The sequence below is a fragment of the Elephantulus edwardii genome, unplaced genomic scaffold (genome assembly GCF_000299155.1).
Source record: "Elephantulus edwardii isolate Elephantulus edwardi_28Jun2011 unplaced genomic scaffold, EleEdw1.0 scaffold00291, whole genome shotgun sequence".
NCBI lineage: Eukaryota > Metazoa > Chordata > Mammalia > Macroscelidea > Macroscelididae > Elephantulus > Elephantulus edwardii.
Genome location: NW_006400041.1, coordinates 751,565 through 764,497, shown reverse-complemented (window position 1 = coordinate 764,497; position 12,933 = coordinate 751,565). Strand labels below are relative to the sequence as shown.

General features: G+C 43.4%; 1 protein-coding gene across 1 annotated transcript in view; it reads right to left on the bottom strand.

Moving 5' to 3' along the window:
• Positions 1 to 11,987, bottom strand: part of FER1L5 (fer-1-like 5 (C. elegans)) — an 87,490-nt gene extending 75,503 nt beyond the window's left edge. The window contains 7 exon segments of the mRNA XM_006900714.1: positions 76 to 182; positions 345 to 347; positions 2,032 to 2,080; positions 2,968 to 3,076; positions 3,763 to 3,854; positions 4,462 to 4,514; positions 11,903 to 11,987. Coding sequence (XP_006900776.1) covers positions 76 to 182; positions 345 to 347; positions 2,032 to 2,080; positions 2,968 to 3,076; positions 3,763 to 3,854; positions 4,462 to 4,514; positions 11,903 to 11,987 — 498 coding nt within the window.
• Positions 11,988 to 12,933: the final 946 nt, after the last annotated feature.

Here is a 12,933-nt window from a genome sequence, read left to right as displayed (position 1 = left end):
AACAACCTTGTGAAGGGGAGAGTAGACAAGGGCATCCAGAAGGCCACGTGCACTTTGAACATGGAGGGGCCTTACCTGAAAGTCCTGAGGCTTTGAGTACAGAGCTGGGAGAGTGAGGTAGCTGGGAACCATCTCCTTTTGCCATACCACTTCTCTTGCTGTTACACCGTGGAGGTCTTCATCTAGAGAACCAGTCCAGGTGGACTCGAGTCAGGGTGAGGGAGGTTTTCAGACTCTTTCCCCATTCCATCTTCTATCCTCAATGACCCACTCCTGACTAGCAAGGAGCCAAGAAGCCATGATCAAAAGCCACATGTGACCTTCCCAAGAACACTGCAGTGCACTCCCTTCAGCCCGCAGGAAGCCTGAATCCATAGGTCCCATTCTCCACACAGAATGGCTTTTGAAATGGCCATCCCTGACTCCTGAAATTCACTGGAGATGGAATATTTTTGCTTGCTAAGTGTTTTATTTCATTTAAAAATGATAATAACATTTGTTGAAAGCTCTAACAATTCTTTTTTGTTGTTAAAGATTGAGTTTTAGGTAAAAGTTTACAGAGAAAACTAGCCTCCAATTCAATAATTTATACACAAGTATTCCATTTCCCGCTGTATGTCCACCCTTTCTCCTTTTCCAACTTGGTTTCCTACCATCTGGAGAGCTCTGGTGCTGAAGTTCTTAGGGAGGTATGTTGCTCACCCAAAGGCTCTGCCTCTCTGTAGTTTGAATCTACCAGTAACTCCAGGAATAAAGATTGTGTGCAGTTTGTCTCTCAATATGGCTTTTCTAGTATAGATGACTGATTATGTGGGGCTCGGGACTGTGCAAGTGAGGCATGTTGGCCTATTCACAAAGGGATGAGCTGTCTGCCATTCCACAAGGCGTTTGGCTGGTCTCAACCATCTACAAGAGATTGGCTAGTCTCACCAATAAATTGAACAGCTCTATCTGCAGAGGATAGGAATTTTTTTTTCCACTAGAAGGAATTTCTACACCAGAGAACAGAGACCTCCCTTAAACCAGCGAAAATTGTAGGACCGCTTGGGATGGCAGCAGCAGTGATGGCTGAACTAGAGAATTGAATGGGAGATAGGATTTCGGGGTGAGAACTTGGGAACACTTAGAGCCATGAGGCTTGAGGCTGAGGTGCCTGTGCACATTTTGGAAGCTGTCTTGACTATATTTTGTTATTAATCTGAATTATAACCTTTTAACTCCCCCAATATGATTCTATGTAATCTGTGAGCCATCACATAGGATTTTGGACCCAGTCAAGTAGTAAGATTGGTGTTGAGATGAGTACAAAGAGGCTTGGGAGTGTGGGGGACATTTCTGACCTCACAGGAATTGATTTTATGTTATTGATACTCTGGGCAGGGGCAGGTTCCTCATATGAAGTTGGTGAAGGTCAGACATGCCACTCCCCACGTGACCCTTGCTCTCTTTAACAGATGGGCAAGCTCCTCCCAAGTGCTTTATAGCCTCTAAAATCCAGTGGAAGCCCAGCTATGAATCAGTTTTGACTCGACGGCCATGAGTGAGTTTTCCTTTCTTCTGAATGTTCTATATCGTTCTAGTTTCTCATCTTTGCTTTTGGGCTTTTGATCTTATGTAAGTGATTGTTCAAAGGAACTTATTCCTCTTGGGTATTAGTGTTTGTTTATGGACCTGTCTACTGTGTGACCAAAGTCTCTGGAAATGCTTCAACTCTGGGCTCTAAGGGTGTCTTGGGGCTGTAGTCTCTGGTGGAGGATGGAGTTTTATGTCCAGAGATGATGGGTAGATGCATTGTGGTGGTTGGCCTCAGTCAAGAGTTTAGAAAGATGGTCTTTTCCAGGACTTAAATGTGGTAATATTTTTCTGTAGCCCCCATAGGATGTATCTTTGATGGTCCCAAAGGAGCAGAGAAAGGATGGAGCAGCAACAATAAATAAATGGAAATCCAAAGTCTCTGTAAGCTTTCATTAAAATTAATAAAAAAAAATTTTAAAAAAGAAAGGGTGGGGTAAGACTCAGAGAAAGACATACCTGTCTTCATATCCTGGGTCACAAGGGACACCTGTAAGGTGATAGTGCACTGCAAAGCAAAGACAAAAGACTAGTAAACCAGGCCCTGAGCTCCTTTGCCAAATCTCAGTACTTGAACTACACCCAGCTTAGATTCAAGTCCAGTCCTCCAGGCTGGAGTGATGCTGGTAATGGTAGGAGAACTTACCATACGGGCCTGTGCAGGAAGGAGGGAGTTTATAAACTTGAGCAGTGAGAGCAATGGTTTACAATGGCAGGGGCTGGGATGAGAGGAATCTGGAGAATAGTGGAGCTACCAGGTGGTGGTGGAAGGAGAGAATGAAAGTAGGTGGAGAGGAAAGGGAGATGTGTTTCAAGGTAGTCCAGAAGCCACTGATGCTAACAACTTTCCTCAAATAGGACAATATCTATTTGTGGAAACTGACAACATTGCCAAATTCTCTCACTATCCACCAAACCTCCACATCGTCACCCCAACGGCTCCCAAATATCTCTCCCAGTCTCCAGCATATCAGGTGTCATCATTCTCTATCTGTCCTTTGTGCAACTGCTTCATGTCCTCCACTGGAGACTCATGCCACTCCTTTAGGCTCATTTCAAACATATCTTCCTCTTAAAGCCTTCCATTACCTTTTGCACAGCATGACTTTCTCCCTGTTCGCCCATCCTGGTCTAGCTTTATTGACCTTTGTATATGTGTGTGTTGGAGGGCTACTCCAACAGACTGAAGCACCTGGTGCAGTTGCTGACACCTTGTGGACGGCCAGTGCATTTATGTAAGTGAGTGGGAAGGGTGGGTGGGTGGAGGATAGGAGAGTCTGGAGCTGATGGCTCTCTTGGCGGCCAGCAGCACTACAGTAGTGCGGAGACTCTGTCTGGTTCCCTCTGGCTTCATTGGCTTCTCCCACTCTCCCAGCCCTCTCTGTCTTAACTCACATTTATGATCTTCATGAAATGACCATGAAGGGGTAATTCCTTCACATGTAAGACTTCATTTGGTTGATCCACCAAGGGCTTGAGCAGTACTGTGGCCATACCAATGAACCTGGGGAGAGGTGGAGCAGACAAGAGATCACAAGCTGGGAGGGAGGAGTGTCCTCTTTAGTCCCTGACATGGTTTTATCTGGAGAGGGTTTTCCTCTCAGAAGCTGTTGTTGATTGTTGACAGAGAGGTTGATGGAAGGGCCTGATGAAGGGAAGCATCCATCAGAGTGCTCAGGACTCTCTGGGAATAGACTTCTGGGCTCTAGGGCAGTGGATGGCTCAGTCATCATTCCAGCCACACACATACTCCTTCCCAGAAAGTCTACTCTCACACTTCTAAGTGAGAACCAGCCAGCAATAGCCAGACCATTGTCATTGGTCCTAAGTCATTCTTTGTTTAGGGAATTTTAACCATAGTTTCAGTCTCAATTGAGATGTCAGTGCTAGTTGTGTACTAGCAGGGAGAAGCAATGATTCCATAGTCAGGGTCACGTAGAGAAAAGAATGAAGGAGAAGGTCAGAGAGAAAGATTCAGACGTTTAACTTCAGACAGAAGAGTTGCTGGGTTTTCTAGTTCCTAGTTCTGGCCCATCTACCCTCCCTCAACCTCCCATCTGACTTTTGCTTGTTTGTTTTTTGAGTGGGTTCTGTTCCTTACATCTGACTGAGTGTTACTGCCAGAACACGTATCATCTATTGTAGCTTTGATCAGGGAAGTCAGGCTTCTCTTGCCTCTCTGTGCCTCACCGTTCATGTTTAGTTGAGCTCACGTCCCGAAGAATAATGTGCAAGAAGGAGTCTTCTTCCAGGGGACAAGCCCAGAGATGCCAGACCAGGGTCTGTGGATTGTACAGAAATGTCAGCATTCTTCGTGCACCCTTCACATCCCATCCTTCCAGGAACACAAAGGAAGAGGCAAGAAACAGCTGGCACTGTGCTTCTCTAAACACTGATGGCGTTTGTTATCACCCTTCATTGAGATCTGAGACATCTTACCTGGACTCTTGCTGCTTGAACAACAGTATTGTGGATGTTTTAGAGATTACAGAATTGGGGGACTATTGGGTGGTAGTAAAATGAGAGGGAATTCTGCTTTTGAATTTCTGGGAACATCAGGATGGTCAGATTGGACTAGTTTATGGACAACCTATCCCTAGAGATGGGGGGCGGGGGGAACGTCCAGGACAACAATGACGAAACAGACGTGTCCCAGCGCTCAGGCCTTGGCAGTCTTGGCAGCTCAAAGTGACCCTCAGGGCAACATATCCTGGCCCTGGGAAAAGCTAGAGGCTTCCCGTTCACCGAAGCAGCCACCTGCGCACCCCCTCTGTTCCCTCGGCTGCTCTGCATACCCCCTCTGTCCCCTTGGCTGCTCTGCACACCACCTGTGACCCCTTAGCTGCTGAGTTGTTCTTATTCTTTGGCCTTGTCCTGGGTGTGTCATACCTCATTCCATATGGGGCTTTTCCCTTTCGCCACTTGAGTTCGCTTCTTGATATCTGCAAGGACACGAGTGGGTGGCATTTGTGGCGGGCAATATTTCAAAGTCCAAGTTCAGGCAAACACTCTAAGACAACTTTTGCTGCCCTTTGACAGGTATGATCTGGCACTGATCTTTCTCTGGGGTTTTCAAGCTTTCTGACTTTTCCTAAGAGTGATACCAATGCAATATTTTTGTTATTAAGTATTGTCAAGTCAACTACAACTCAGAGGGACCTGTGAATAAACGTGCCCTGTCCTGCACCATCCTCACCATCTCTGATAAGCCCACTGTTCAAGTCACTAAGCCAATACACCTAGTTGAGGGGCCTTTCCTTCCTTGGCCTTCCAGCTTTCACAGCATGATGTTATATATAAGGTGGCATCTTCAAATAAACTCGGCATTCTGCAAACCATCGATTTCATTTACTTCACAGGTACCTCATTTCCAGCTGTCTCGCAGCCAGGTGGGGCCAGCGAAACATGGGAGTGCTATCTGCCGCCACTGCCAGGCCTGGCTTCTAAAATCTCCCATGAGCTCCTCCTCACTTCTTTCCAGATCCCCCAACCCCTCGTAATCTGCTGGCAGAGTGGAGTCACAGGGGCAAACAGATGGCTCATACATCACTGTTGAGAGGAGCCACTCAGGGAGCTGCCTGATGAGCAACACCCAAGCAGGACTTGAATGAGCAAGAGGCAAACTCTTGTTGTGTTAAGTCACTGAGATTCAAGCCTAAGTGCCCTGACTAAGGCATTCGGAAACTGCTATAATCAGTCCAAAGCTCTCTGCTGCATCTACTTAAATCTCTCTCCCAAGAAATATCTTTAACAATCCACAAAACCAAAGCCAAACCACCAGAAAAAGACGAAAGCTCAAAATTGTCAATTTCTTTGAGATTCTTCCCAGGGAAAGAACATGTAGATTAGTGTATTCCTACTTGTGGGAAAGATCTTTTATCTGTTTTTTAGGGTAGAATGCTACTCTGTCAAATATATCTCTAAAGCTGTGCATCCAAATTGAGACAGACTAGGAAGAAGGATTACCTGTCCACTTCCAGAATAATAGGCCTTGGAAAACTTTATGTACAATAGCCACACTCAGATCAGACTAGCAGAGACAGCATCAGAGGCTGAGTGCTCAAACTGCAAATCACAAAGGAGGAAGAACAGCTGCAGGCAGGCATTAGTCATTGCAACATGGAATAGGAGAAGTATGAGTGTAGGAAAATCAGACCTTGTTAAGGAAAAAATGGAATGCATAAACATTGACATACTAGGCATTGGCGAATAGAGATGGATTGGTTTGGGACATTTTGGATCACACAATCACATGATCTACTATGCTGGAAATGGAAATGAAAAGGTGAGGAAAAAGGGGACACATTCATAGTAAAAAAAGACAATTTCTATGACAACCTGTTCAATAAGTGGTGCTGAGAAAACTAGACTTCCACCTATAGAAAGCTAGGGTTTAGGCTGTTGTACATAGGGTTGCTATGAGTCACAGGTGACTTGACAGTACATAACAACAACAACAATGGACAGAATGCTTAATGAACCAGGAGACATTTAAAGAAGATTTAAGAGTACACGGAGTCATTGTACCAAAAAGAACTGGCTGGCACAGAAGAATTTTATATGACCAAGAGGCAATGGTGATGAAGAAGGAAGTCCAGGCTGCTCTTAAGGGACTGGCAAAAAACAAGTCTCCAGGAGCTGATGAAATACCAAATGACGTATATTGGCGAACAGATGTTGCCCTTAGACGTGCTCACCAAGTTGTGCCAAGAAATCTGGAGGACAGACACCACCTGACCAGGTGACTGGAAGAAATCCATATTTATTCCCATTCCAAAAAAGAATTATCCAACAGAGTGTGAAAATTATAAAACAGTATCACTAATATCACATGCAAGCAAAATCTTGCTGAAGATTATCCAAAAGACTGGAACATCGACAGAGAACTACCAGAAGTACAGGCCTGTGTTTAGAAGACGTCATGGCACTAAGGACGTCATTGCAATGTCAGATGAATCTTGGCGGAAAGCAGAGAGCACTAGAGGAATGGCTATCTGTGTTTCATTGACTATGCAAAAACATTTAATTGTGTGGGTCACAACAAATTGTGGCTGATCTTAAGAAGAATGGGAATTCCAGAACACCTAATTGTGCTCATGTGAAACCTATACTACTTCGACCAGGAGGCAGTCATTAGAACACAGCAAGGAAATACCACATGGTTCAAAATCAGAAAAGAAGTGCATCAGGGTTGCATCCTGTCTCCATACCTTTTCAATTTATATGTGGAACAGATCGTTCAGGAGGCTGATCTTTATTATTTATTAGGAGGAGTGTGGGGTCAGAATTGGAGGAAGACTTATCAACAACTTACGGTATGTAGATGACACAACCTTGCTCACTGAAACTGAGGAAGACCAGAAGTATCTTCTGCAGAAAGTCAAGGACTGTAGTCTTCAATATGAATTGAAGCACAATCTCAAGAAAAAAAAGATTCTCACCACTGGGCCCATTGGCAGCACCATAAACATGGAAAGAGATTGAGATTGCCAACAATTTCTGTTTGCTTGTTTCCACATCAGTCTTGAAACTGTTGTTATGTGCTGTCAAGATGCTTGCAACTCATACAGACCCTATGTACAACAGCCCTAAACCCTGCTCTATCCCTTGCCAATCTCACTGTCTTCGACACGACTATCTCCATTACCCCAGTGACTGGATCAATTCATCTCATCCAGGGTCTTCCTCTCCTGTGCTGTCCTTCCACCCTCCCAAGCATGACATCCTTCCCCAAGGACTGATCCCGCCTTGCATCATGTCCAAAGTATGTGAGATGAAGCTTCAGAATCCTTGCCACCAAGGAGCCGCCTGGCTTCACCCTCTCCATGATGTTTGTTCTCCAAGCAGTCTGTGGTATATTCAATACTCTTCTCCAGCACCAAAGCTCAAAGGCATCAACATACCTTCTATTACCCCTAGTCATTGTCCAGCTCTCTGACACATAGCAAGTAATGACAAAGATCATGGCTTGTATCAGGCACACCTTAGTCTGCAGACTGACATCCTTGCTTCTCAGTACCGTGGAGAGGTCTCTGACAGCAGACTTTCCCAATGCAATTCATCTTTTAATTTCCTGGCTACTGGTACCAAGAGTGTTGATTGTAGAGCCAAGTAAACTGAAGCTATCAACAATCTCTTCACCATCTATCATGATGCTGCCAATTGACCCAGTGGTGACAATCTTTGTTTTCTTGACATTGCGCTTCAATCCATATTGAAAGTTGCAATTCTTGACCTTCTGCAGCAAGTGCTTCAGATCCTCCTCAGTTTCAGCAAACAGGATTGTGTTATCTACATAAAGCAGATTGGTGATAAGTCTACCTCCAATCCTGATGCCATACTTCTCATACAGCCCAGCCTTCTGGATAATCTGTTCTGCATATGGATTGAAAAGATATGTAGATAGGACACATCCTTGATGTACACCCTTCCCAATTTTGAACCATGCTCTGTTTCCTTGCTCTGTTCTGACGACTGCCTTCTGGTCCAAGTATAAGTTTTGCACAAGCACAATCAAGTGTTCTGAAAGTCAGCCAAATTTTGTTGTGATCCACACAGTCAAATGCCTTTGCATAGTCAATGAAACTCAGATAGACTGCTTTCAGCCAAGATCTATCTGACATTAGCTATAATATACCTGGTGGCACGACATCTTCTAAATCCAGCCTGCACTTCAGGCAGTTCTCTATTGATGTGCTATGCTAGTCTGTTTTGGATGATCTTCAGCAGAATCTTGCTTACATGTGATATCAATGATATAGCAGCCAGGAAATCAAAAGACTAGTTGGACTAAGTGAGTCTGCTGTTAGGGAGTGATCCAAAGTGCTGAAGTGCAAAGATGTCAGTCTAGAGACTAAGGTGCATCTAATCCAGGCCATGTCTTCACAATTACTTGCTATTTATCAGAGAGCTGGACGATGATTAAGGATGACAGAAGAAGAACTGATGCCTTTGAGTTGTAGTCCTGGAGAAGTCTTGCACATACCATGGATCGGGGGGGGGGAAATCCACACAAAAACAAAAAACTCCTAATAGGTCTGTTCTGGAGAGGGTGAAACCAACCTGCTCTCTGGAGGCTAGGAGTTTGAAGCTCTATCTCACATAATTTGGGCATGTTGCCAGGAGGGACCAGTCTTGGGAGAAGGATATCATGTGTAGAAGGGTGGATGGACAGCACAGGAGAGGAAGACCTTGGATGAGGTGGATTGACATGGGGTAATAGGGGAAGGTATGTCTGAGACAGTGAGTGAGATTGGCCCATGATAGGACAAAGTTCAGAGCTATTGTGCATAGGGTCGCTATAGTCGTAGGTGACTTGATGACACTTAACAACAACACTATGGGATAGAGGCGGGGAAGCAGACCCTCTGAACAACAGATTGAATGAAGCCTTGCCCTGTCCTGTGCCATCATCGCCATCTCCTTCATGCTCAAGCCCGTCATGGTGGTCACCATGTTGATCTGTGTGTGTCCTCTCCTTTGCTGACCCTCTACCTTTCCCAGCATGATGTCTTTTTTCCAAGGACTGGCCCCTCCTGACAGCATGAGCAAAGTTTAACCATCCTGCCTCTAAGGAGCGTGCTGTTTGCACTTCTGCCAAGACGGACCTGTTTGTTCTCTTGGCAGCCCATAGGACATTCAGTAGGACTACAGGAATAAAACTATCAATGATGTGTAAGCAATCCTAAAAGTTTGTGGATAAACCTGTGGGTAAACTCATGGTTCTCATTTTAGGAATGTTCCTAAGAGACATTTCCAGAAGGATGAAAATGGTGAGCCCAATGCAATGGGACAGAGGGCTCAAGATCAGAGTGAGATTCTCCCAACTAGCTATAAAATTGGCCAACTAGGGCAAATGCACAGACCACCTCCTGGAAAAGCTCGTGCTGTGGAGTTTGACTCTTCATGACCTCACATGTATCAGTCATTGGGTCTCCAGTTCCCTAACTCTTGAGAATATCAGTTCTTCTTCTGAGGAACCTTTGAGTAGACTTGAACTGCCAACCTTTTAGTTAGCAGCTGGGTGTTATGACTATTTTCAGGACCCAGAGACTCTACACATCCATTAAACCTCTCTAAACCTGCCAACTAGGATGCCTGGGAGCCTAGAGTCCAAAATGTTTAGTCACTAAGTGTTGTCAGGTTCAGCAAGCACAGTTTCCTGGGTCAGAAAAAAAGACATTTAATTTTTGTTCAAATCTCTTCCAGGTTGGCTTGTGCTCTCTTTTCTCTTGGTTCCAATTCTGTCACTCCCTACTCTTCCTGGAGAATCTCATTTGTCTGTATTCACTTCCTTACATAATTTGACTACTTAGCTTTTTATATTTTTCTGTTTCTTTTTCTATTTGGGTTGAATTGAGTCCTCCAAGACTTCTAACTCCCGCTCACCACTAACTGTACCTCTGTTATTGTTCGATTCCGACAAGTCCATTTGGACCCATAGCTCCCCTATGAACAATGGATCTAGACCCTGTTGCACCACCCTCATAGTTTAAGTACTTGAGTCCATTGTTACAATCACTGTGTCAATCTATCTCATTGAGGGTCTTCCTTTCTTTTGCTGACCCTACACTTTTTGAGGCATATTGCCATTTCCAAGGACCAGCCTCCTAACAGCATGCCCAAAATATGTGAAGATAAAGTTTCACCATTCTTGTATCCAAGAAGCACTCTGGCTTCATTTTGCCAAGACAGATTGTTCTTTTGACAGTCCATGGGATATTAAATATTCTCCTCCACCACAACTCAAAGGCATCAATTCTTCTGTCATCCTTAGTCATTGTCCAATTTTCAGATGCACAGTCAATAATTGAAAAGATGATGGCTTGAATCAGGCACATCTTAGTTCTTAAACTGACATTATTGCTTTTTAACATCTTAGAGAGAGGTCTCTGACAGAAAATTTATCCAGTGCAATGCATCTTTGGATTTCTTGATTGTTGGTGCCAAGGGTATTGGCCAAGGATGTTGATTGTAGATCCAAGTAAGATGAAACAAATATTTGACAACTTCAATCTTGTCTTTGTCTACCATGATGCTGCCTATTGGCCCAGTGGTGAAGAGTTTTGCCTTTTTGATGTTGAGATATAATCCGTAATAAAGGTTTCAGACTTCTATCTTCTGCAGCCTGTGTTTCAAGTCCTCTTCGCTTTCAGCAAGCAAGGTTGTATCATCTGCATAATGCAGGTTGTTGCTCTGATCCTGATGCCTCACTCTTCATAAAGTCCAGCCACTCTGATGATTTACTCAGCATACAATTGAATAGGTGTGGTATGGAGAAAGGATACAGTCATGACCCACACTTTTCTTAACTTTAAACCATTCAGTGTTCCCTTGCTCTGTTTAGAAGACAACTTCTTGGTCTGAGTATTTATGAATGTGATACTTTAGAGCTTCTTGATCTAAGTATTATTGTTATTATCTCTGAGTATCAGTTTATTTGGATATAAGGTCTTTGCAGAGGTAATAAGAGTAAGATACAACTGATTAGGGTGGATTTTAAACCACTATAATGGGCATCCTTCTAAAAGGAAGAGAAGAAACATCCATGGACACACTGGGGGAGGTGACCAGGTGAAGATTCAGGTAGACTGGAGGGACGTAACAAGAAGCCAGAACCCAAAAGAGGCCATGACGTCTTTCCTAAAAGTTTGGAGAGATCCTGCAGCACCTAGGTTTCAAATGTTTAGCCTCTGGATATGTAAGAGAACGAATTCCTAATTCCATTGTTTGAAGCCACTCAGTTTATGGTACTTGGTTACCATATCCCTAGGAAACCAATTACAATTCTTTCTTGCCTGTTCTTGATCTCCTTTACAAACCTTTTCACTCTCTCATTTCCCATCTCCCCTACACTTATTTTTCCTTATTTATAAACAATGGAAATAAAATTTGCCTTACATACCTTACAGAATTAATGTGAAGAGCAAATTCTTTATTGATGGAAATACTGTTGATTGCAAAGCTCATTCAAATATGAGAAATTGTATCACAAGACATGTAAATGATTTGTTTTTAAAATCCATAGAGCAGTCCTAAAAACAAAGATATTTCCACTCCCCGTTCTCTTAACCTTTAGTTTATGACACAGCCTTAGTTTATGGAAGCTTTAAAAGTACTTTTCCTGCCTCTAGCCATTCTTTTTGAAATAAGAAATGGAAAGCAAAGCAGTCACGATAAGAAAAATGTTTTTAAAGAACTGCTGAGTCCTGCCCTGCCTTTGCATCCCAAAGAACATCTTTTACATAATAAAGCATTAGTGTAGTTTTCCACTGAATGAGCCTTGCTTCTTGGGGGCTCTTCTCTCACCATTTGGGACCCTTCCTCTCACCTCTAAAGTAGAAGGTTACACAAGGACTGACTTCAGGCCTTTGGAGCTGGTTAAGCTCGGCGGACTCCATGATGATTTGCAACATCTCTGTGACCTTAGTGTCCTCTCTACAGAGCTACAACTTTCTTCTAGGGAGCTCCTTTGTCCAAGGTTCTCCCCACGTTAATGTGGGAGAGGGAGTGTGAGGGCTACGCTGTTGCTTAGCAACAGAAGAGGATGTTACAATGATTGGTAGTTCTCATTCTTGAGAAGAACCAGCAAGTTTGAAAGAAAGAACAGTAAGCCTATGGAAACAAAATGAGCTGGCACCTTCTCATTTCCTCTATCTTTCCTGTGTCCTTGTCTTATTCTTGTCCCTTAGAATGGGCATGCGGATATTACTTTCTCTTTATACAATCTAGTTATCTGGAGTGAGTCAAAGTCACAAATTTAGATGAGCAAATAGAAGACATCAGACTATCTGAGAAAAATGATAGGAAATTTTAAACATTTCTTCATGTCTTTGCCATCTGAATATCCTCTTTGGTGAAGTGTTCTATTCATATCTTGTGCCCATTTTACAATTGGGTTGCTTACCTATTTCATTTGAGGTGCTGGAGTATTCTTTTTTTTTTTAAAAAAAATACCTTTTTCTTATTATTAGAACATTTACAAAGCATATTGGTTTTTCATTAAATCATCAGTACATTTTTTCCCATTCATCATTGCATTTTTCTCCCTCCCCCCAATTCATTCTTCTCTTTGTAAAATAAAAATTCTTTCATTGTTGTATAGTCCCTCCCCACAAGTGCACTCCACTATGCAGCCTCATTCTGGACTCCTGTCATAATAATAATACCTAATCATATATCACTTTTAAACAGTTCTCTCCCCTGTCTGTTTCAATGCAGTATGTTGTTGTTGTTATGTGCCGTCAAGTCGCTTGCGACTCATAGCAACCCTATGTACAACAGCCCTAAACTCTCTGTTCTGTGCCAGTCGCACTGTCTCTGACACTTGGCCTATCCCAATTATCCCAGTCACTGAATCAA